Source organism: Ictalurus punctatus, chromosome 15 (assembly GCF_001660625.3).
Source record: "Ictalurus punctatus breed USDA103 chromosome 15, Coco_2.0, whole genome shotgun sequence".
NCBI lineage: Eukaryota > Metazoa > Chordata > Actinopteri > Siluriformes > Ictaluridae > Ictalurus > Ictalurus punctatus.
This window is the reverse complement of record NC_030430.2, coordinates 1840001-1865969: the sequence shown is the minus strand read 5'-3', so window position 1 is coordinate 1865969 and position 25969 is coordinate 1840001. Positions and strand designations below refer to the sequence as shown.

At 39.6% G+C, this 25969-nt stretch overlaps 1 protein-coding gene across 4 annotated transcripts in view; it reads left to right on the top strand.

Moving 5' to 3' along the window:
* Positions 1–25969, top strand: part of nfatc2a (nuclear factor of activated T cells 2a) — a 28222-nt gene that overhangs the window by 1447 nt on the left and 806 nt on the right. For 3 of the 4 annotated variants that reach the window (XM_017488074.3, XM_017488073.3, XM_017488075.3), the window contains exons 2-10: positions 1731–2580; positions 2876–3044; positions 7860–8062; positions 9091–9263; positions 11396–11536; positions 15492–15547; positions 16052–16184; positions 16383–17078; positions 24328–25969. The exon at positions 24328–25969 is cut by the window's right edge and continues 806 nt beyond it. In XM_017488074.3, the coding sequence (XP_017343563.1) occupies positions 1731–2580; positions 2876–3044; positions 7860–8062; positions 9091–9263; positions 11396–11536; positions 15492–15547; positions 16052–16184; positions 16383–17078; positions 24328–24383 (2477 nt within the window). In that variant the 3' untranslated portion in view covers positions 24384–25969. Of the gene's footprint in view, positions 1–303; positions 868–1730; positions 2581–2875; positions 3045–7859; positions 8063–9090; positions 9264–11395; positions 11537–15491; positions 15548–16051; positions 16185–16382; positions 17079–24327 lie in introns of those variants that run through there. The other variant, XM_017488072.3, reaches the window with a different exon arrangement.

Below are 25969 nucleotides of genomic sequence, written 5' to 3'. Positions count from 1 at the left end.
AATGAGTGTGTGAGTGTGTATGTGATTGTGCCCTGTGATGGATTGGCACCCTGTCCAGGGTGTACCCCGCGTTGTGCCCGATGCTCCGTGGGATAGACTCCAGGTTTCCCCGTGACCCTGAAAAGGATAAAGCGGTGTAGAAGATGGATGGATGGATGGATGGAATGTAGATGCAATCCTTTTTAACGCACGAGAGTGGGTTTTTTTTTTTCTCTCCCCACTAACGTGACATGTTATTAGTGTGTAATATAGCACATTCAACATGAAAGTCGAATAAACATGAAAACTAGGCGTCGTTCATTAATAAAGCTGGGTTGGACTGCGGTGCATTGCTTCATAACTTCATGCTCTTTTCTGTCAAAGGTTTGTGTTGAACACTCGGGGGCAGCAGCACTTAGGATCACAACCTGCGCTCAAAAACCGTTAAAATGCTCGTTACAGTAAAAAAGTGTCAGCTATCAACAGGAGGCGTTCATTTCCCACTTACTGTATCTCCAACATCTGTATCCTCCTGAGCGCACAGACACGCCCACTCTCTCTATCTCTATGCTCTGAAGGTGAGGGCGGAAGCTGCAGTTTTGCGTCTCATGGGTGCATCACTTTAACGCACGGAGCGCTGCACGTCCACTCCGATCTCCACATTTGCGCGCGCGACACTTTGTTTCTCCGACCGTTCTTCTGTAATTTCATGATTCAGACTTGGAGGCGACTTGAAGATAAGGCAGATGAGCTCTTTTTACGAAAAGGACAGCTCTGAGTTAGGGCTCTCTGGAGAGCTGACTCAAATGAGCTCTGAGGAGCTGGAGTTTGAATACCTGTTTAACTATGAGCCACAGGACAGCGACTTTCCTTCAGGAGATCCTAAAGGTCTGATTTGACTTAGTGTCTTACTTCTGAGGGGTGTGTGTGTGTGTGTGTGTGTGTGTGTGTGTGTGTGTGAGAGCGTGTGGAATAGGTTATTGATGTTTAATTGCAGTGCAGTGACAGTGCAAACTGTGCTGGAGTTAGAAAAGGCTATGCAATGCCTTTTAGTTTTGTTTTTTTCCCTATTATTTATTTATTTATTTATTTATTTATTTATATATTTATTTATTTATTCGTGCAGGGTATAGTGTATTAGATATTCAGCACTGCCAGTTTTTCAATCAGTTCGAGTTGACCGCATATTAGGAATGTCTGGAAATACCCAACAGCTGTTCATCATTTTCATGTTCTCCATTTGTGTTGTTTTTTTTGTTTTTTTTTCTTCTTCAAGCCAGTTGCAAAAATAATAGTTTAGAAAAGTGAGATTTTGTACTCGCCTGACGCTTATAAGACCTCCCTTTTCACTGTTAATCTCTCAAGTTGATGGCAGCTAAAATTCAAAGGCCAGAGTCTGCATGCTTTGTGTTGCATTATTGTTTTATGTCAGGAGTCCACGTATTTTGTGACTGCGCTTTGTTGGTATGATGATGTAACATACATTTCACAATGCACTTTTCATTTCATGATGTAGTTTTATACCACTGACCGAGTTTATTATTGGACACAGTAAGAAGTAACTGAGTATTCGCTTATTCCTGCTTTTCCCTGCCGTTTGTGTTAAGTTAAACAAAAGTATTTGGCACAAACTTAAATATCATGATACAAATTTGTGGAAATATTTTTAAGCACTGTTATATGACATTTTTAGCATATTGGCTAACCCTACTAGTGACTATATTCATCCATGTTCTCTTGCTTTTTTTTAGATGACACCAATATCTCCATACACACACACCCGTACCCCTTGGACGAGGCTTCCCCCTACACTGAAAGCAGCACCGAGGCTCTTTCTGGCTATGAGCATCTGGAGGCTAAAAATTACGTAGGGCACGTAAGGTCTGGTCCACAAGCTGTGAGTCCCAGGATTGAGATCACGCCATCACGTGAGCATCACAGCCATGGGCACAACTCACTCCATGACCCGCTGGTGAATGCCAGCCCCAGGCCTACTCTCACTGTGCCCGGTCTGGACTGTGCCATCTACCGTGAGCCTCAGTGCCTGAGCCCAGCCAGCAGCAACTCCTCAACCTCGTGGCACTCTGAGACTTACTCGCCATTCGCATCACCCTGTGTGTCCCCAGGTAGTGGGCAGGTCGTGGCTGGAGAGCTGTGTCCTCGCTTCCAAAACATCCACACAGGCTCCCCTCGCACCAGCCCAGGCACATCACCCCACACCAGCCTGGCTGAGGAGAACTGTTCATCCCCAAGGCCCAGTTCTCGCTCTACATCGCCTCAGGGCAAACGCACCTACGACATGTACAGGAACCCAAATCTGGTAGCTGCGGCTCGATCACGAAGTCCTTCGCCACACGGCAGCCATGATGACCGTCATTCCAGCACCCAATATGGCTCCAACAACCTAACAGAGGTTGTTAACGGGTTTGGGCCGGGGTCAGTACCCACAAAGATTGTGAGAACCAACCAGCCAGCCTACACAGTATACCCAGACGGCCATGGAGAGAGCTACCTGTTGGAGCAAGACATCAAGACCAAAGCGGAGCCATACTTTGTCATTCCATCAATCTGGCCCAAGCAGTTGGTGCCTGGAATGTGCAGGTAGATTTCTTCGTTACTGAATAATTCAAGATTCCTATCAGCTCATACTGCATAATATATTGTACAGGAAGATAATGATCTTCACATTCAGAATCAGACACTAAACATTAAATGTAACATGTAGCAACATGCCCCTAAAGACTTTCATACTGACAAGGCATACGTTTCATATTGACTCAGAGCATCCTTGCGACCGTAACGCATCATTCTAGCACTCTTCATTTCAGGAAATAATTCTGGTATGAGAGTTTTGGGGATTTTTGATGAAAACTCTGAGTGTGGCTTTCTTTCACAGCATCCCTATTACCTCTCTGCCTCCTCTGGAGTGGCCTCTGCCCAGCCGCACAGACCAGTATGAGCTGCACATCGAGGTGCAGCCCAAACCACACCACAGGGCACACTACGAGACTGAGGGCAGCCGGGGGGCTGTTAAAGCACCTACAGGGGGGCACCCAGTGGTCCAGGTGTGTGATTTTTCAAGCAGTATTCATAGGGAGTGGAATTTCCTCTCATAATAATTAAAATAATAGCATATTTACTTTATTATATATATATATATATATATATATATATATATATATATATATATATATATATATATATATATATCACGTGTTCTTTGAACACGTGCTTCGATAGAAGACAATAGAAGACATTCATGAGGCATAAGGAGAACCTGAGCAGGTAATATCACAGATTTGTGGACATTTAAATAGGGTCCTAGAAATAGTGCAGAATTCGGAATACTAAATATTCAGGACATGGAACATTTGCTTTCTTTGTTTTAAATATTTCAAAATTGTTTCCAATTTAATTGGAAAAAAAAAAAAATCTCAGATTTTCAGTGTGGTCTCAGACTTTGTAGCTTCTTTCTAAACCCAACAACAAAGTCTACAACAAATGGAATGAAAAAAAATAAAAACCCCTCTGTGTTGACAGAGAAAGACGTATGTAAACAGACATAAGTGAAAGTGGCGTGGCCTTAGTTCAGGGTTATGGAAACATTGGTCTGCTTCAGTGTGTGGTGGGTTGGTGGGTTGTACATCACCCTCGGTGTGTTACATTAATCAGACATGCAATATGCTGCAGATATCAGATTTTATTTTATATTAAATTTGTGGAAACAGCTAGATTTAGATACATAATGAACAAGCCAGAGGTGACAGTGGCAAGGAAGACCTCCCTGAGATGACATGAAGAAACCCACGTGCAGTTATCAATCATTACAGTAAACAGGTGTAGGATAGTAAAGATAAACGCTAGTGCGTGTGCTGAAAGGATGATGAGTATGAGAATACTGTGAATACGAGTCCTGGACAATGTTATAAATGTACAGTATCCGGTTGAGATTATGCACTGAAGCTAGGGGTACAGAGCATGAATTGATTAAGAAGTGCAAGTTTTTTGGGGGGTCCATGTGGAACCGTCTATAGCAGCCGTAAAGCAGGCGCAAGTGCTGACGCTCTAAGCAGAAGCTGAGCATCGGCCTGAACAGGCACGTCCAGAGGTCCGTCTTTCAAGCATTTATTTCTAGAAAGTAGCAAAATTACCTGGCGATAAGACAATTTTTAAGTCTGTCTAGAAATACGCTTAATGGTCTTATATTAGATCAAACTTCACTTGCTATGTTGAGTTATTCCCATGGTTTAGCTACCCAGGATAACACTACCCAGCTGCCATTGTATTTAATTTTAGCATAATGTATAATATAGTAGCAAAAACCTATGGGTTTTTTTTTCTTAAATTGTAAAAATGATACGGTAATTATTGAGCACAAAAACCTATGATGATCTCTGATGAAACTGAATGGGTTCTTGAATATGATTTATGTCAAGAAACATGTGGTATTGACAGATTTTATGTAATATTATATGTACAGGTTAAACAGTGTGGGTGTGGTATGAAAATTTTACATCGACACAGTCGTTGTAACTTGCGTGCGTTCGTACACATCCTGGCAATCTTACCTTCGTCTATCTCTCTGATATCTTCAATCTGTTCCTATGGCAACAGTTTAGTCACAACCTTTCTTGTTTGAACTTCGTTTCTTTATTTTCTCTGCAGAGAAACTTTTGAGATTCTTACACGCGATGTCTGATGTCACGTCATGTCATCTATTCTGCTATTAAACACACAGTATTGTTATTATTATTATTATTATTATTATTATTATTATTATTATTATTATTGTTCCTAATGTGAATTATGTCAGTAAGGGTGAAGGGGCTATGTCATTGCATTGGAGTATTTAAGTAGCTTAATTTGACCGTATCATCATTTTCCCACTGTTATAAAAGTTGCTTATCTCCACACAGTAATAATGCAACATTATGACAATACTGGAAACTGTTCTGAAGGTCAGTAATTGTGATATGAGCATTTTTATATTCGCAGATAATGAGTCATGCCTCTGGTATAGATCGCAGATTATTTATGGATTTGTGCACGCGCGTGTGTGTGTGTGTGTGTCGTCCATGGTGACCAAGCTTTCAGATGGCACTTGCAAATGTTTTCTGAGTGAAGACAGAGGAGCAACAATCACCTGTGCTTTCCGAGATGATTGTAGTGTGTTCACGATTCCTGTTTAGATAATTCACAGTCATTTCTATTGAAGTTAAAGTGTATACTTAGCTCTAGTATTGACATCGTGCAGTTGAGGCTGTGGATGTTTTACAGAAAGACCAAATAAGTTGTTTTTTTTTTTTCGCAGCTACAGAGATTGCATGCTATGCTTTGGATTGTCAAATATTATGAATGTGACCAGTGTTAATGTACATAGTGTAAGGGGGGGAAAAAATGCCATCACATGTTTCGTCTGTCTTTCTAAAGGACCTCCAGGTTTCCTTGACTGACTGAGCATTTGTTTGCCTTCTCATTGACTACACTGTGGAATCAGGGTTGATGATATTCTCGTGTGTGCTGTGTGAGTCCTGTCAGTGTGAATACAAATTGTTTAGCCACGGTTCATTTGTGCTTCTAGGGGTTTGGATAATTTTAGTTGCTTCTTCATGCTTTGTGGTTTTTGCTCACTTCCTTCCGATGTAGTCCCCTTGGTTTTTGTTGCGTGCTGATCTAAGTCGTGTCTTGTTTGTATGTGTTTGTGTGTCAGTGTGTGTGTGTGTGTGTGTGGGGGTGGGTGGGTGGGTGGAGGTGTGTTACAGTATGAATGTCCTTCTCAGAATTCACATGACTGTCTCTTAGTAATTCTGAACTCCTGAGTTTTTTATGAATCAAGATTGAAAGGAGAAGCTTGTTTATTTTGATCTGTGGCGTGAACGTTTTTGTTCAAATTGAATAAAAAAAAAAAAAAAGGGGGCAATCGTTCAGATTCGTTCATTCTTGGGCTGAATTCAGCACAGATATCCTGAGCATTGCTTCAAAAGACAATGCTGAAGTGTCACTGTAATGAAAAAAAAATAAATTGGGGCCAACCGCCACATGCATTAATGCTGTAATGCATGTATATGTGTGTATGTATGTGTGAGTCTGAAAAGTGTAGATGCGTGACGTATGAGTGGATATTTATAGAAGTGAAAAGGAGAGTGATACGGCTGTGGAGATCATGTTTTGTCGTGATTAGTGGTTTGTAGTCTGATAGTGATGAGTAAACGAATTAGTTAAGGTTAAGGAAGAGACGAAGAAAGATGTCGATAACGTAGTAGCTGCTATAGCGTCTCTTGACGCTCTACAACATTAATTCTACCTCTTGATACTAAAAAAAAAATCATATTTATGAGTGTGAAACAGGATTTTGTTTGAGCGCAGAGTTTCCGAGTCGGGGGTGTTCAGTGAGAAAACGTGGTGGAATCGATGGATGCAGCGTCTGTAGTTGATGGTAAATTTGTTGAAATTGATTGTTTACTCGTCTCAGAAGCTGGTTTCAGTTATGTGTTTGCGTGTGTGTTTTTTTTTTTTTTTTTTTTTTACACAATAAAACAAGCTAATTGGAAGCACACGATACAATAGTGTTGTACTGTTACAATATAATATGTCATGATAACGTTTGCGTTAAATTTCAAAATTTATTTTGAAAAAAAAAATGAAGAAGCAAAACACACCTTGCTTTATTTTGTGTGGTCGTAGTGCCCTCCATTAATATTGGCACCCTTGGTAACTTTGAGCTTAGAAGGCTGTGAAAAATCGTCTTTATTGTATAACCTTTTGATCGTTCTTTGCTCAAATTTACTAATATTAGTGGAGGGCACTGTAATTAACAGAAGGTACACCGCCATCTTACTCGCAGAGGACCTTGTAATTACAATGTACACACAAACTTCCCATTAGGACTCACAGTTAGTTCATACTTATTATTCCCTGGTTGTTGTTGTTGTTGTTGTTTTAAGAAATGCATCATATGTGCATCTGTCATATTTATGCATATTAGAGAAGGAAATCCTACAATCCTGTTCACTTGTTGATAGATGACATGTTAGTCCATACTGTATTGCTACGCTAGATGCTTATATGTTGTGATTTTTTCTTCTCTTTTTTTTTGCACTGCTGAGTTGTTCTTTATTATAGAAGCGGCCATCATAGATGCTTCCTCTGTCACTGAGCGCTGCCATGCTTTGCATATGAAAATTCCCCTGTTCATCTTTCTGTTAAACAAGGACTTTTATTTACTTTAAGGAGAGGAGGCATAAAGAACATTTCCATAGTGCAAGTATTAATATTCTACTAAGAGAAAACGACAAATTAGTGGGGGGGAAAACACATGACTTCATCCTTATACGCACATAAACTAGAAAACTATTTCATACATTATTACAGATATTAGTCTATCTCGGTCTAATTCTTGTTTTGGCAATATTGTTAACTTACAATATACTGTGTATAAATATATTAAGAGAGCGAATTCCCTCCTGGTCATGTGACCTGGGTTATTCCAGGTAAAGTAGTAGTATTAATAATAACAATGGCTGTTCCTGAAGAGCCCTCACTAATGACCTGTGGATTTCCTGCAGACTTTTAGAGATTAAGGCACAGCAAAGAGAAAACATCTCTGGCCTGTAAGACAGTACAGACTCTCCTGGCATGCATTCAAGCTTGCGGGAGATACAAAATTTTTCCAGCAGTGGCTCTGTTCAACCATGTGTGCAGCGTTCGGGCTAAATGAGTACACTTGCAAGCACTGTGCACTGCAACTCGCTGCTCAATCAGACAGCGGGAGTGTGAAGTGAATTGTGTCTGAACGTCTGTACAGCTGAAATCTTCATTTTATGATGACGTATTGATCTGTAACATAATTATAGACACTGATACCTTTTTCACTTCTTTAGCTACATGGATACAGAGGCAAAGAGCCACTGGGGCTGCAGATCTTCATTGGCACAGCAGATGAGCGGATCCTGAAGCCCCACGCGTTCTACCAGGTGCACCGCATCACAGGCAAGACGGTGACCACGACCAGCTATGAGAAGATAATCAATAGCACGAAGGTGTTAGAGATCCCTCTAGAGCCAAAGAATAACATGAAAGCAATGTAAGTCAGACATGTGTATGTGGGGGGGTATGGGGGTGTCATCTATGTACATGTGACACTTACTAATCACTAGCTTCTTACAGTATATGACAGGATGGTGAATAATCTTAGTTAGAGCAGTTATTGTAATCCCAATACTGTTTGACCCCAAACCGCACCGCTATTAAGCTAAAAAATAGTGCTGCTCAAGCAATGAGTAAAGACTCACTGAATGGAAGATCATTCGAACACCAATATTTTACCACGTTTCTTTAAAAGTAGTCTAGGTTTGTGGCGCCAGTTGCAAAGAAGTGCCTCGTGTGCTTCCTGTGACACAACACAGGAAAAGCAGTTCATCATATGCCTGAATTAAATTCTCAATAAACTGTTTAGCCACCTAATCTGCTCAGCGAAGAGAAGGTAGCCTTTCAACTAGATTTCTCACCAGGGGGTTTACTGGTGCGTCTAAAAAAATTAGAATATCGTGGAAAAGTTCGTTTTTTTTCCCCGTAATTTAACTCAAAACGTGGAACTTTCATAGATTCTACATTCATTACACACAAAGTGAAATATTTCAAGCCTTTTTTTGGTTTTGTTTTGTTTTAATCTCAATGATTACAGCTTACAACTCATGGGACTCAAAAATCCAGTATCTCAAAATATTAGAATAAAGAATTTATAATACAGAAACGTCGACCTTCTGAAACGTATGTTCGTGTACTTGGTCGGGGTTCCTATGTTTTTCTTTTGGAAATGCCTCCTACATGAGCCGTCGCCCCCTGAAAGGAATTCACTGCTTATATGCTGATCATTTATATTTACAGCACTTAGCGAGACGTTCTTTTGCAGAACAAGTCAAAAATATCCTCACGCCGGTTCACTTGTCAAGATCTAAGAATACCATCAAAGCTAAAACCCTGTTAAAGGGAAGTTATATGTTAGTAGAGCATGAAAAGGAAATGCGTGAATTAATCATGTTTTTAAAATAAATTCAGGATTTTCAGAATGATCCTGATATCAATTAACCCCTCTCGATGACTCCTTCCTAGAATCGACTGCGCTGGGATTCTGAAGCTCAGGAATGCTGATATAGAGCTGCGGAAAGGCGAGACAGACATCGGGCGGAAGAATACCCGTGTGCGACTGGTGTTCCGCATTCACATTCCCCAGCCAGGGGGTCAATACGTGTCTCTCCAAGTGGCCTCACATCCCATTGAGTGTTGTGAGTGAAATGGCTTTTTGATAAAAACCTTGTTTGTTATGGGATACACAATATCACAGCTTCCTCTTTTCATACTTGTAGCATTCATCGAGGTGTATATGCGTATATGTTTCCCACACAACTGGAGTAGCCATGTGCCTGTTCATACACTGGGCTTCTGTGCTTAGATTAATGTGCTATAAAAATTATTAGCATGGAAAGTTCATATTCAGGAAAATATTTACTTTGCTATCCTAGATTGGTGTGGATTCTGTTATGTATATATATAACCCTTAACATGTGTTATTTTGTCATTTCCAGTATCCTGTGTCGATGAGGAAAAGACCGGATCTGGCTAGCATATTTCCTCCTTGGTTAGGAGTTCTGTGTTTTTGTTGGATTCGATGTGAAGTAGACAGAAAAACAAAATCCCAGAGTACACCATGCTTCTTCCTCATTGGCACACCTCATAGGCACAACTTTTGAGATATGTGTTTGTTGTCCTGTGCTTTCACTCACTTCCAGAAAAAAAAAAAAAAAAAAAAAAATAGAGGAAGAGAGACAGACAGTGACAGTGAGCAGAAAGAGGATGCAAAACCAAAGCCTCATGAATAGGACATCACCCAGATAGTGCAATCTGCTGTTTGTTCAGTCCTCCTGTGCAGGCTAGCCGTCACTGCCGTATTTAGGAGCCCTGTTTCCTAAGTATTATTCACCTGACTGACCCAGATCATAGTGCGCTTCACACATCTGTCCAAAGGTCACTGCTATTTGGTTGAATTTGCTTCAACGGATATTGAATCGGAGTTGTGAGATGATAAGCCAGGAGAAGCTGTTCATGGTTGCATAGCTTCAGCAGTTAACAGCTTTGCTTTTGTTACTGAGCAAATAAGAGCAAGTTGTCCCAGCTATGAGGAACTGATTTGGAATCCTTTAATCTGGTAGCCAGTAAAGATTGCAGAATCCTGACACGCTTGCAGAAGTAACATTACTGTTGCATTGTAGTTGCCATAGTGCAGAGAAATTGTGTATTTCTGTTTTTTTACTGTTTGTCATTATTTAATACCTCCCAGTACCCATCAATGGTCCACGCTTAAAGTCTGCACTTTTGTAACTGAATATATTTTCCTAGAACATCCTATTAGTACCCGAACGCTTTAACCTGAGATTAATTCATCTCTGGTTGACGTTGCATGAAACTTCGTTCAGAACCCAGTGGTATCAGATCACACACTGACAAAATATGGGTATAGAATTGACTATTTTTATTCAGCAAGTGCAGGCCTGGCTTATACAGAGGTCGCTGAGTTTCTTTGAACTGAGTCTCTACTGTTTAGAGTCATCCTGTGGCTTGGCTGGTTGTTTCAGAAGGTTGTTTCAGTGGATACTGGCTTGACTGGTTGTTTCAGAAATTTGTTTCAGTAAGTACTGGCTTGGCTTATTGTTTCAGTAGGTAACGGCTTAACTGTTTGTTTCAGAAGGTACTGGCTTGGCTGGTTGTTTCAGAAGGTTGTTTCAGTAAGTACTGGCTTGGTTTATTGTTTTAGTAGGTAAGGCTCGACTTTGATTCAGAAGGTACTGGCTTGGCTGGTTGTTTCAGTAAGTACTGGCTTGGCTTATTGTTTTAGTAGGTAAGGCTTGACTGTTTGATTCAGAAGGTACCGGCGTGGCTGTTTTTTTCAGAAGGTTGTTTCAGTAGGTTCTGGCTTGGCTGTTTGTTTCAGAAGGTTGTTTCAGTAGGTTCTGGCTTGGCTGTTTGTTTCGGAAGGTTGTTTCAGTAGGTTCTGGCTTGGCTGTTTGTTTCAGAAGGTTGTTTCAGTAGGTTCTGGCTTGGCTGTTTGTTTCAGAAGGTTGTTTCAGTAAGTATTGGCTTGGCTTATTGTTTCAGAAGGTACTGGCTTGACTGTTTGATTCAGAAGGTACTGGCTTTGCTGGTTGTTCCAGATGGTTTTTTCAGTAATTTCTGGCTTGGCTGTTTGTTTCAGAAGGTTGTGTCAGTAGGTACTGGTTTGCCTGTTTGTTTAGGTTGTTTCAGTAGGTACTATAAAAAAAAATACGAAAGCTGTGTACCAATACTTACACTTTAAAGCATTAAATGGGCATTATTATGAACATCAAATTTCATCATCCGAATTTGTACTTTGTACCCACAGCCCAAAGATCTGCACACGAGCTGCCCATGGTGGAGAAGCAGGACATGGACAGGTGTTCAGTGCTCGGAGGTCAGCAGATGATCCTGACTGGGCAGAATTTCAGTGCTGACTCAAAAGTTATTTTTACTGAGAAGACCCATGGTGAGTAGCATCCTGCACACTAGAGGCTATGAACTCCTGATGTAACATCATTTAAAACAAGATGATACAATCAAATAGTGTTTAAACTAAGAATATATGTCATGTTTTTTCCTGAATTTTTTCCATTTGCCTTTAACCAGCAGGCCTCTGTTGTAGCCCGTAGCCTTTGTGAACACATCACAAATATGATTTTTGACTATTAAAAAATCTGAACATAAATGTTTTATAGAGACTGGCTCTAACACACACACACACACCAGAAAGATATATTATTAGCAAACAAGTCCATTCTAAATTCTTTTGAATTTATAGTACACAGTACTAGCTAGTAGTGCAAGCAAATATCCTTGATTAAACAAATAAGACCATACTTTAAAGCAACTGCCTCAGCCCATGCCACACTATTTAGTCACATTTAATCAAGGACATTTGTCATATTGATATCGTATTGGAATTATGTTTCCATTTATCAGTAGTCACACTGTATTACTGCATTATGTACGCCGTTCAACAGAAAACAGTTACTAACATTAATTAAGTTTCCTTGGTAAAACCCCTGCTTCATGGATCAGAGAAATGTCATTACTACAAATAGGTGACAAATTAAAAGGAACAAAAAATACAGTGGCTCTGTTATGCTGGTCTGCATGGTTTGGGTCCACTTGTCCCCTTATAGAGAGATGAGTCCCTACAAATGGTGTTTATTCCTCCAGTTCCTGAGACTTGTAGAACCTATACCGAGATGCACTGAACTCCTTTTGTTGTTTTTTTGTCCTTTAATTTGTCATCTATCTGTATATTGAGAGTTACAAGTAGCTATGTGCAGATAGGAAGTTCATTAGAGCATTGTATGCATGCATCTGTAAGGGAAGCTGTTTCATTTACTAGAGGATAGGTTATCAAAATGTACATAAACACATTGTACATTGAACATTGTACACTTGTTAATATTCACAGTTCAGCAACACCCTTATACATCTACAACTATGTGGCTTCACTGGGATTTAGCTTTTTTTTAAACCAAATATTAACACATACCTCGGGTTATACACTGATATCTAATTTCCAATCGTTAATCACAGATTCGCAGCGGAAATTAGAGTTACCACTTAGTTATAGAAACAGTTCTTAAGCTTGGCCTCAAGCTGAGTTTCACATATCAGTGTGCAGGAATGACATTTGAATCGTGACCTTTTCTAATCTTCCTCACTCACATTTGCATGACATTTAGATTCCTGATACAATGCAGACTTGTGCTCAAACAGGTCCTCGAACCCCAAAGTCTTTTTAAACTGTAATGAGTATTAAATGTACGGAAGCCAATCAATCAATCTATCACTAACTAACTAACTAACTAACTAACTAAGTAAGTAAGTAAGTAAATAGGCTTATAAAGTGTTTTCATCATATGAGTGATGTCACTTGTTATCTGCAGCTGCCACTGTTATTGTGCACACATATTGGTTCATCATGCATGACATGCTTTGGTTATGAGAAACAGATGGATTATTGAATGCTGCTTTGCCCCTCATCTGAGTTGTGATAGCTTTAGACAGGGTGTTAGTGGCAGCTCTGTTTATAAACATGGACGTGACAGGTCAAGTTAAGTGCATTGTGCCTAACACTAAAGCTCTTATTGAGGGCAAATGATGAATTTCGACAGCATACAATGCTGGTTTTGTTATTGCATATTTTTGCATGCATTACTCATAGCTTGTTGTTTGTTTTTCTTCAAAAATTCCTAAATTTGCTGCCTGGTGTATCCAAGGTGCGTCGTCTAGTTTCTGTTTGTTGTCTGGCTTATGACTAGATTTTGTTTATGGTTCTCTGAGGTGTTTGAGGATACAGGCCTATGGTAAGGTGCTTAGTCTGTCGGTGTATAGCTGTGACTCAGAGAATCCAGAGGCTGTCTGTTCAACACAAGGGCAGCTTTGAGACGTTTAGACATGAACCCTCTGGGGTCTGCTTCAACAGGAACTCTTTCACTCTCATCTATACTCGATCGCTCGTTCACTCGCTCACACTTAGCAAAATATCGTCTGGGGTTCCCTCCTGCATAATTTTGCTGTACTGTAATGGCTAATTTTGTAGAAAGCAAAGGCTCAAGGAGGGATTGCCTTTTGTTTTGGAGGGTTGCTCTGGATGACAAAATAATCTGGAACAGTATGCCTCTGAAATCCCCCTGAATGGAAGACAGCTGTCTTTGGCCAGCACTTTTTTTGTTGGCGTCTACTGATGTTGCTGTACTCAATAAGCCAGGGACTACGCCAAAGCTGGGCTTCCTTCCCCTAAAAATCTCCATGCTGCATTATATTAGAGGAAAAAAGAGCTCCTGTAGAAGGAGCTTTGGAACAAACTGCAAACAAACAAAAACACTAAGAAAACAGCGGTCGTCACCTTTTGTGAGTGAAATGGAGCAAGTTGATCATTAAACCAATCTTGAGAAGTTGATTTTACCTGGCAACATCTGTGGAATCCCCCCCATCTCCTGCTGACTCATTTGAGCCATATGCTTCTCATTTTCGACCGAAGAAGAAGGGGTTTCCCAGAATCTTAAAAAAAAAAAAAAAAAAAAAAAAAAAAAAGAAAAAATGATTATTGCCTAATGAATAATCCTATTGGAATGTTGGATTTGGTTGTTTCGGGGGATTTTTAAAACAATTTATTCATTTTGAGATCTACACTAGGTTGGCATATATAATTATGAAATCTAAGCTCCTATTCATGATGCATTATTATGTTTAGGGACGTTTGTAGAGAAGCTCAAAAGAACGTTATCAGTTAGACATTTTTGTGAAATTCCCAATTTTCTCAACCCTTCCAGTGCATTTAATATCCAACTCATTGCAGAATGCCATTAAAATTTACAGGATAAACCTTATCCTCTACCTTCAGGTGAACCGGGCATGTTAGAGGAAGCGGTTGAGTTTAGAGATATGATCTTTCCATTTCTATTGTACTGGGCATAGGAGGTAGGCGACACTGTAAGTTATGGTACTGACAGACAAATGTGAGAAAACATCATTCACCGGTCATAACAAAGATTAGTAGGTGACACACTTGTTGCAAGGAACAATGACAGAATGTGTTAGTGAGTCTTTTGTATATAAAAGGTTAAAACATCAAATAGACATGAACATTTCTGCTAGCCTGTATTCACCCATAATGCTGAAAATACAGTATGTATATATATATATATATATATATATATATATATATATATATATATATATATATATATATATATATATATATATATATATATATATATTCTCCTGCTTAAAACTCTTATTTGTTGAACAGGATTCTGACTCACTGGTAATAACAATACAAATATAAACATGACCAGGTTTACATGCTAAGTTGTTTTTTTTTTTTAAAACAATTTTCCAGACAGGTGATAAATTAATGGAACAGGCCCAGTGGGTCTGTTATGTTGTGGGGTAATTTTGCTGGCATGGTTTGGGTCTACCTTTGCCTTAGATGGAAGAGTCAGAGCAAATCAGTACTTCTGACTGATCACCTTTGATCTCCTGTGATGAAACATTTCATGGGAGAGTCTAATCCAGAATGACTCCACACCTTATCCATAGTGCATTAGGGCTCGCTGAATGGTTTAATGAGTAGGAAAACGGTGTAAATCATATGCTACAGTCATCACAGTCAACAGATGTGGGAGATTTTGGACAGCTTTCCACCATCACTATGAAAATACCAATTTTGAAAGAATGGTGTTCATAACTTTGGTACAGTTCCAGACTTGTAGAATCAGTGCCAAGACCATATTCTGGTGGCTCTTGGTGGTGAACTAACACACTTTATACTGTTGGGTTTTTACTTTTTTTGTTGTTATTTCCCTATATATTCTCTGTGGTGGATTGATCTTTCTGAGATGTACCTTAATCAAACTCTTGTTTCCTTTCTCTTTTTTTCTCTCTCTTTATTCCATTTCTAGATGGACAGCAAATTTGGGAGTTGGAAGCCACAGTTGACAAAGACAAAAGCCAGTCTGTAAGTACATTGAATGCCGTAAATGTTACTTTCTACCAGCACAACACATAAAACCATTTTACTGACTGATGCCCCTTAGTTAATGTTTTGCTTTATATTTGAATATTTCTAAAAGTCACAAGAGTACGTGAGTTAATGAAGAGTCATTATAAGGATCATTGTGCAAATTCTGGGCAGTTTCAAAAAGCAAGCCTCATAATGTACATGCGTGAATGTGTAAAGTTGACTCTAGAATGACGAAACATACATGGCACAAAGTTGGTCAAACAGTTGGGTTTTTTTGTTTGTTATTTTTGTTTGTTTTTAACTTTATTACACTTTGAATTTCTGTCACTACCAGTCTTTTGTTCAGGCACACTCGAGATTCCTCCAATATTTGACATTACCTCTTCTGCCTTGGTGATACTCAAGGCATAACCCTGCCAAAATCAATGAAAACTGCATACAATCAAATGAAGACTGTCTACATCAATCACTAATGAGAAAATCTGATCTCTTTCTCAGAGCATGCTGTTTATTGAAGTGCCTCCTTATAGAGACCCAGCCATCTGCCATCCTGCTAAAGTGAATTTCTATGTGATCAATGGGAAACGAAAACGCAGTCAGCCTCAGCACTTCACGTATATACCTCTTCCAGGTACTCTGCTCAAGTCGAGTATTTTTAATTCATAACCGCTGCACCAATTCTGAAGGCTAGTTAGATGTATTTGCTAAATCTACGTACTACACGATGATTAGTGTAGATTACACGTAGTTGTCTAAGCATGTGTACTTGTGATATCTATCATAGCACATTTATTAAGTAAAAAAATGGCTTTTGTATTATATTCCACAGTTTCTTCCATCAAAACAGAACCACTGGATGAATATGAATCTGGACAAATTGGATATATGATGTCCCAGACCATGGGAGTTTCCCCACACTCCTATTACCATCACAACCCCCGTTCAGTCCTCAGCTCGGATAATGGCTTACTTGCCAACATGGCTTCCTGTCACCAGAATCATTCAGGAATCTCCCCTTCAGAACCCTGCTTTCAGCAGCACATTGTGTATCCCCGTGCTGAGAAGAATGTAGGGTCAAGCTTATTCATCCAAACGGGAGTCATGGTGCCAGAAGCCCATCGTTCTGTCCTGGTCCATACTGGTTCCCCAGCCAAGTCCTCCCACTTGATTGGTCAGCATCCCGTCATTCAGTTTTCCCCCACCAACCATCACTTGTTAAGAGGGGCGGAAAATATTACTCCACCAGCCCAGGAACATCAGAACCTCTACTGTGAGGGCTACAGCCCGCAAGGAGCCCAGACAGCAGTGGCTTCACATTCTCCAGCTCCAGCACAAGCCCACCAAACCCAGCATTGCCCCACCGTCATTCAGCAACAGCCCTACACAAACAGGCTTCCAAAGGACAGGTCCCCTCCTGGGCAAGTCCATCCACAAAGATGTTCCTCTGCTGAGGAACCGAGAGCTTCTCTTCCTGGACGTGTCACTGTCAAGCAGGAGAACTTGGACCAGGCCTACCTGGATGATGGTGAGTCTGTTTGCCATGTATCTTGGCTTGAGACTTTAGGCAAAATTTATTTGTCCATTTTCACTACTTCATTGGCTCATGTCACATAAAAAGTCTCATAGTAATAGGATTTCTAAGGGGTCTACTACGGGGCCGTTCTGTGTTATTCAGTGCAGGTTGAAGATCAACAGTTGGCTGCCATCAGACCCTTTCAGCAGGGAAACAATAGCAGGAAACATGCATGTCAATTCTTTTCTCCAATGGAGTGTCTGGTCTTTGCAATCCATTTCTGTTTTTCTCATATGTTGCACACATCCGTATATGTCCCAAGCACACAATCCAGGATGAGGTTTCCATTAGTCCCAGGGACAGATTAGTCCTGGGCCCCTGGGAAGGAAGCTAAGCATCGATTATGAGCTTAGCTTATTATTTCTTTGCTTCTCACAAAATCATCCTCAAATTTGTCAAATTCCTGCTCTTGAATTCAAGCTCTGACTCAATAGCCAGAAGTGGCAGCAGGGTGAGTGTTCTTTGGTCCATTTTAGATCAGAGTTTGTTTTTGATTTGGCTCATTTAGGAACACGCTTATCCACTGAAAACAGTTAGAACTGAAACCACGGGTTACAAATTCAGACGTGCCAAGAACATTTCCAAATTTATTTTAGATTTGGTGACTTTTCATTTATTGATTTTTTTCATGTTCTGTTAACTTACTGGTTACACGCTGATAAGTGTTGATATGTTGATAGGTGTTTTGTGTGACTTAGCATAATGGCACGCACCCAATAGTCCCCGACGGTATTCGCTCACAGATTAGCCCTAAATAATACACATTTACTACATATAACATACATACACATCATTTGCTATACATGATTTCTCTTCTTTTCACTTATGTGAAAGCTCAGTTCATTAATAATTATTTCAGGGGCCACCAAACCATAAAAAATCTACGGTGGTTACTGTGAAAATATGCAAATATTGTTCTTGTAGTGGCCATTTTGTAGGGATTTAGACTAAGTACTGGGAGATTTTTCAACCTCGGGTACCCCAAAAGAAAAAAATAAAACAGCTGAGGATTTCTTGGATATGTTGATGCTGTTATGATGTGCAAAACAAGTTCTATAGCAACCATTGTCGAGCAGTGGAATTGGCTGCCTGGCAGGGCTGAGGAAAGCCTCTTTGTTTGTTATACTTGGCCCAGGCTTCCCCTTGGCCTTACACCCCTCAGTTCTGCAGGGGGAACCCACGAGAAGATTTTTTCCACTGAACATGCTCCTGCCAATGTGGCATGCAGAATTCCTATTTGCAGCTGCTGCGCTCCTCCAGAAAGCCAGCAAACTCAGTAAGATAGCGATTGTTTCAAACTCTACAGGAAAAGGCACGGATGGAAAATATGAAGTCGATGAGGAAAAAGTGGACTACAGATAGATTTTTCTCCTGGATGGCCAAATAGTATTTCCCTTAGTATACAGCAACAGAGCTCTTGTTGCCACATTAATGCCCAGTTACTATGAGAGGTACACCCCAAATTTGAGCTGTTTTTATTGTGAAGTGGTGGACAGGGAACCAAGCAAGTGTCTACGCGGTGTCTTTCTTTTAGTCACCATGCTCATGTACAAGAGGATTTTGAAGCGCTGTTTGAACGATCATTTTCTTTTGGACATGTCATAAGCCCCTATTTGAGGGATTCCCTCATCACTCAGACACAATGCCGTTTGAAGGTGGGCTGTAGATGCTGAGTATTTTCAATATAGTCTTTCACCTTCACACTGCCCTCTGTACAGACGAGCAGTTACTATACGGGGAAGGTCTGGGTCTCATGGGACAGGAAGGACGAGAATTGAAAAAAGTCCCCTATCCGCCAGTGCAGAGGTGTCAAGGTATTGGTTCCACCTACAAACATTTTAGTGTTTGATGTCCTCCAAAGCCTTCACACAAACTCACTTTTCATATGAGTCATCCAGGGTGTCTTTCTCATCTTTCATTTTGTTAGTGGCTTTGCAAGGGGCATGAGGGCTTCTGTGGTTGTTGCTGATATGAAACGTTGTGCAGAAACTGTGGGGATTCATATTTCACTTTGAGCAAAGAAGATGAGTACCTTTCTAAAGAGATTTACTCACATTTTCATAACTTTTATTTCATGTAAAATTGTCTTTCATTTTCTTTACAACTAGCTATTAAACCAGGCGTCTCATATTATTATCTGAAATTGAATGGAATTGATATATTATGCATGTGTAGGTACTTTTTGGCTTTCAGGATGTACATGTTTCTTATATCCTACTTGGATATCTGTATATACGTTAGTGAGGGAAATAACTGGGCCTTTCTAGACTGAACTGTAACCCTGAAGCAAAAGAGAGGTGAAATTATCACAGATTGAGAATGGGGTAATTTAGATAGAGCACATAAGGGGTGCACATTAGTTGCGGGTCATTCGAATCCTTCACAAACTGAAAGATGTTTGGATCTGAGGAAATGGATGGTCACAATGGTGTGGTTATTAGTAGTGTCTCAATTAGGGAGCATACTGGAAACCCAAATCAACACGCATACAAAATGTATGATTTGTTTATTTACAGGCATAAGAGTCCACAGATGTGGAGCTTGTTAAGGAGGCATCTTGATTTTAATTCCTACTCCTACAAACCAGAGATACAGTTCTCCCATTTTGCTTACCTTTAATGTCTCGGAGAAAAGAAACTGAGAAGTTTCTCATTAAAAGGTGGGACAGGCGACACACACTGAACTTAGGAACCAAACACAAAACAGAAAGTCAGCGTATATACACAAATATATGCATAATACCCTTATCGTACATTATGTGGGCAGTCGGGGAAAACCAGTCAGATGTCACTGTGGGTGAGAAGCCCAAAAATGACGAAAATGTACCTTTAACATATTTTGACGCAACAACTTTGAGAAACAATAAATGCTGTATATTTCACCAGAGCATCTTTTTATTGTGGGTAAGGAGCTATTTTAACAAACGTGGTCAAAACAGTCAGTCTGCCGAAAGATGTCTGAAACCTCGCTAACTAAGTAAGATTTCCTCAGACAGTGAATGTCACGATTCGATCAAGTTGGTGAACTTGATAAACATGTTAATGTGACACAACAAACATAACCAGTGATGCACCTTTAAATGCAGTTTCGCCCCTTTTCACTTTTCGGCTGATCAGTCTTTACAATGCTAGAACCTTTCTTGTGGTTAAGAAATGGTCGAAAATGAAAAATACTGTATTTCAGAAAATATGGTGTATAATGTCAACATTTCACGATGTGAAGGGTTTTCCCAGGCTGCCACACACATTTATGTTTCGTCTTATCGAATTAGGTTTAAAAAAAAAAAAATGAATTAATGCTAATGATGAAAAAAAAAAATCACATTGTTCATTAAACAGACCAAAATATTCTACGTACAGAGATAGCACTAATGAACTTCACTCCTGCCAGTTTTTTCTCTGTCGTGTTAAGGCCAAAAGCCTGTTAAGCTTTCCCTTTACTGTACTACACCATTATTGAACAGGACGTGGTCATGGTGGATACACAAGATAACTCAATTCCCAGTTGGTGTCATTCATTTATCTTTTTGGTCTCTAGGACAGGTGGTTGAGAAACAAAGTCTAATGGCCAGACTTGTGGTTTAGTTTCTTCCTGTTTATCTCTGTCACTTCTCTGTGGCGTTTATATTCTTGTTCAAGTTCCCAACTTTACCCTCATGCACTTGCAACTACTCTCTTTTATACACTATTTCTAACACGTCATGCTTCACTTGTGTTTTGCTTTTAGACCAACCCATCGATGGTACATGCAGAAGTATTTTTTTTCCTCCTTTTGCTATATACACAATGGACTGAGTCTGTCCCATGATTAGGCCAAAGCCTATCTACCTTCTATCATCTTTATATCTTCATTAAAGATGAGGGTTAGGTTTAGTTTTAGGGTTGAGGTTAAGGTCAGTACCTGACCTCACTAATACTCGTGTGGTTGAAGAGCAAATCCCCAAAGTCGTACTCTAAAAGCTAGTGGAAAGCCTTCTGTGGATAGTAGAGGTTATTATTACAGCAAAAGAAGGACTAAATCTGGAATGGGATGCATTATGGATGTGATGGTCAGGTGTACTTAACTTTGGCCATATAGTGTATGCTATGCCACTGGCTACATGGGAGTTGGTTTACACCAAAATAACAATGAAACGTGTACAAATTTGAGGGTTTCAGACAATTTTCAGACAAAACCTTATACGGTGTGATATAGCGATCATCACTATGTGATATAGCAAGATTTAAGTGGCATTTGAAAGACAAGTTAGAAACAGTGTAAATCTACACTCTCAGAAAAGAAAACAGTACTAAAGTGTACCATTTCATGTCCCTAGGGACATCCAGTTGTATATCTTTTGTATCTTTAGTATCTTTGACATAGACCGGTATGTATTATGTACCTTAAATCACTTTTTAAAAGATACACTACCGTCCATGTTTCCAGGAGGAGGATACAAATTAAAGGTACGAAAGATAAAGGTACCTCCCGATTGGCAACTCAAGTTTAGTCCTCTTTCTTTTCTGAGAATGCACATTTTTAGTATTCCATTTGCCCTGGCCTGTATAGTAATAATTTACTGCAGGGATTTGTCCTTGTCGAATGATTATGACGTGAATATGACCATCTGCCTTACTGTCCACAGTACGGGACCTCATGCAGGTCCGTGCTAAAAAGGGAAAATGGTGAAATATTAAGATCACCAGGTAGACTCTCACCACAAGGCACCCAGTTTGTCAAAAGGGGCTTTCACTTTCACTCATCTCTTCTTGATTGGCTGACAGATGTTCCTGTTTAGTAGTATGGTAAACATTTGATTTGCGAGCTTCATAAATACCGAGCGGATAAACATTAGTCATCGTGTCAAAGTCAAAACATATGTAGCTTATCCATGACTCCAGCCCTGCCTTCTGTTCTAAATACTAGTCCACTTGTTTGCCTTCCATAAAATATTCAAATTCACCATCAATAATTAAACCGACATTTCAGTCTGTCTTGCGTAAATGTCACGTTCACGTTTCACAACGTCTGTGACAACACAGCGGTTTATTTTCTTACACTGTGAAACGGGAACTGATGCCTCTTGCCTGTTATCGCCTTGCATCACTGGTAATAACGTAGGCTTTAGCATTGTGCTGCAGTTCCGGCTGGCCATAACATGAGCATTGGCACCAAAGATGGTGTGAAGAGTGGCAGGACACAGTGAGGCTCATATTTAGGTCTTACACCTCAATAATAAAGACACATAGACAATATGGCCAGATAAGTTATTTATTCATGGCCAAATAGTATTTCCCTTAGTATACAGCAACAGAGCTCTTGTTGCCACATTAATGCCCAGTTACTATGAGAGGTACACCCAAATTGTAGCTGTTTTTATTGTGAAGTGGTGGACAGGGAACCAAGCAAGTGTCTACGCGGTGTCACAAGAAGCATACGTGTTTTCCCCCCACTCAATTCAGTTTCTTATGTGTGTCGTTCATATTCATATTTTGGGACATTGGTTGTAAGGTAAAGACTCGGATGTGGCGCACTACAGGCTTACTCAAAGACTCAGCAACGCTTGTTGTCATTTCTCAAATAATTCAATTTTATTTCGATTGCATTTTTTACAATAGTCATTAGCATAAAGCAGCTTTATAGAAATCCGGACGTATCATTTTTTTTTACGCAGAAGGCAACCCGTAGTCTTCTGGGTGATACCAGATATTTAAATGATATACTATAAAGTCAAGTGTGTTGAAGGGTGTTCACGATCGTAGCGTTTATGATTACAGCAGCAGGTCTTAGGTACAAGTCTGCAGTTTCCAGGTGAGATTATCCACTGAAACAAGTGTGATGCTTGGGTGTGAACTTTTCGTGGAAGTGCATTCATTTTAGTATGCATGTGGGATTAACCACAGCGGCATAACGTGATTCAGAAGTGTAGAAAGCCCCAAACAGAAGTCGAGCAACAAAATGAATCAGACAGGTCCGGAGGCTGAGATGAGCCACAGCAGTAGGCATACACGTGTAGCTCGACAGAGAGGGAAATTAAAGGTATGAAATTATTAGGCATGCTCTTATCCTGCTTTGGTTTAATAAAGGGTGTACATTGTGAAAGCGTGCAAATGGGGAATCCATACAGCGGACCTTCACTGACCGTGTTAATCTTCTGTAGCGTACGGTGTCTGTGAAGTATGTCCAGAGGGGCTGTGATTTTTCAAATGTTGTTATAGAGGTGGAAACTATGTTATGACGCCTATAAATAATCTCAACTGGATTCTAAGGACAGTTTTGATAAATGAGTAAATAAAATCGGTTCTATGGGTGGAAAGTTCAGGGGGGGAAACACTCTGGCTCCAATACATGCGGAGAATATTATTGTACACATTGAAATAATGTGCCTATTTTTAACAGTTAAGAATTATTTAAAAAAAAAAAAAAAAATGTTTATTGAGTGAGGGGGGTCCATGCTACGTATTTATTTATTTATTTATTTAACATTTCTTTAGGCTTTATTACTTACCCAGCACGTTTCCAATCCAACTGAATGTTTGTGTTTTTAAATACATTCCCCGATTTCATGCTTGTGGCATGACAGTTGTTTTGGATCATAAAAAGTCAGTTCTAGAGTATTTCTTCGCTGCTGAGTTCCCCTTCTCCTGTGTTAGGATTATGCAAAGCACCTCATACACCTTGCTGCTATTCTTAGCATGCAGAAGCTGTAAAAGTTTCCATGTATGCCCTCCCTGTTAGTGAGGTTAATGGAACAAGTGGAAATGGAGCTTCACTGAGTGATCCAAGGCAGCGTTAAAGTAAAATGGTGTGCTCCCCCTGGTGGCCAGTTCTTGTAAGTGCGGTTTTAAATAAACGGCTGTATTATTACAAACAATAAGTGTAGCAAAGATTAATTCATTCATTCATTCTTGTTCAGTAAATGCTTTTTCCTGGTCAGGGTTACAGTCTATCCTGGAAATGCTGAGGGTGGGGTATAAGTCCATTAGCAAAGATTCTCATTTTTATTCAGATGCTACATGTGGGGAAATATTTTTTTTTTTTACTAAACAAATCAATTATTACGTATGTGTCATTTTTAATGAGAGTTTTTTTTTTTTTTTTTTTAACCTTGACAATAACTAGCAGAGGTCTCTTGAGCATTGATTTGAATGCATTTATTCTCAAAGTAATGCCACATTCACATCCATAATGACTCTCTCTCTCGTCTCTTTCTCTTCCTCAGTTAATGAGATCATAAGGAAGGATCTGACAGGAGTGCACGGCCGAGCACAGACATAAAGGAAAGGATGCCGCAGGAAATGCGTGGGACTTGCAGTAGTGCCTTCTTCTCTTTGGTTCAGTTTGCAGTTTGCAGGCACCATCACCAGCACGCACCTGGATTATTTCCAATTCAAAATATTTTTGACCTCAGAAACTTATGACGCCAAGTAGATTATGCTCCATAGCCCAGGCAAACAAATACCTTCCAAACCAGCTTTTAAAGCAACAGTGTGCTCATTTTTAAAGGCCTTGTAGTTTCAAAATTCCAGCAGTGACTGCTCGTGAAATACAGTCCGGGTTGACCTCGTCAGTGTCTTATGCTCTCAGAGCCTTAAAAATGATTTAGACTGGATAAAACCAGCTTAATCCATTTGATTCTTCTGTGATTTCATATTTCATAGCTCACTTTGGTAAACTCTCACTTCAGTACATCTGCTTCATTTTGGAAATCTGTGTCTCTGTCAAATCCTCAAAAACATCGCACGTCATTCCCCGTCAGATTGAGATTATTCGAGACAGGCAGACACGCCTCTGTTTACGCGTGATGCTTTAGATAATCAGCTAATTAAACAGATCAATCGCAGTCCTTTATTTTGAAAAACGCAACCATTTTTCTAATCAGATTTTCATTATGAGAAAAGCCTCAATATATAAATTGCAACGAAATGCACTGTTCTCACCGAGAATCGCTTAATGCAAAGTGTGCGCTCCTTGCCGGTGAATTATATTGACTTGTATATAGTTTCGCTCGAAATTGGGTTTTTATTGACCAGGCGTAATGAGATATTTTTACACCGTCTGTACCTTTTCTTCACATGCATTAGCATCTGTAGGGTTGCTGAGAGGATGCTGTATATCTACACCCAAGTCCAGAAGAAAAACACAGAGCTGAATTTAGTTTTCTCGAGCAAACTATATCATGATGTCTTGTGCCTTTAGCTATGAAGCTGTAAGCAAAAGTTTGGAAGCAGTTTACAGATGAGCAGAACAATGCATTCTCGGTTTCATATCTTACAGAGCCTAACGTGTCTTGCACTACATTCAGACTCTGACATCATCTGGGGTTCTCGAGTCCATCTTGTACTTTGTATCTCGACCTATTATTGATACCGCTACATCTCTGACTTGTTATTATTTTTTATAATGCTATTTACAGCAGGTTTTTTTTTTTTTTTTAAATTTAATCCATGGCTTGCACATGAAGTTTCCTTGTTAGCAATTTTTTTTTTTTTTTTAAATATATCTTTTTACTAAGTACTAGTACGGTTACTGTGTTTCATCTCAGAGTTGGTTTTTGCCATAAATAATATGCTGAGCATATGATATGACAGTTTTAATTGATATTTTATCATCGAAATTCAAGACTTTAAGTACACTGATGTACATCACATTTAATAACCAAAAAACGTTTTGTTTCATTCAAAAAATCTCTTTTTCTTTCTTTTTTTTTAAAGGGAATATATTACATGTGAAATTTGACATACTTCTGACTGTTCCGCGTCTTTAAACATTATTTCTTTATTGTTTAACTATATATACAGACGGGTGAAATCTTAACTGACTGAACAGCTTTATCCCATGATGAAACGTTTCTGTCCCGATGA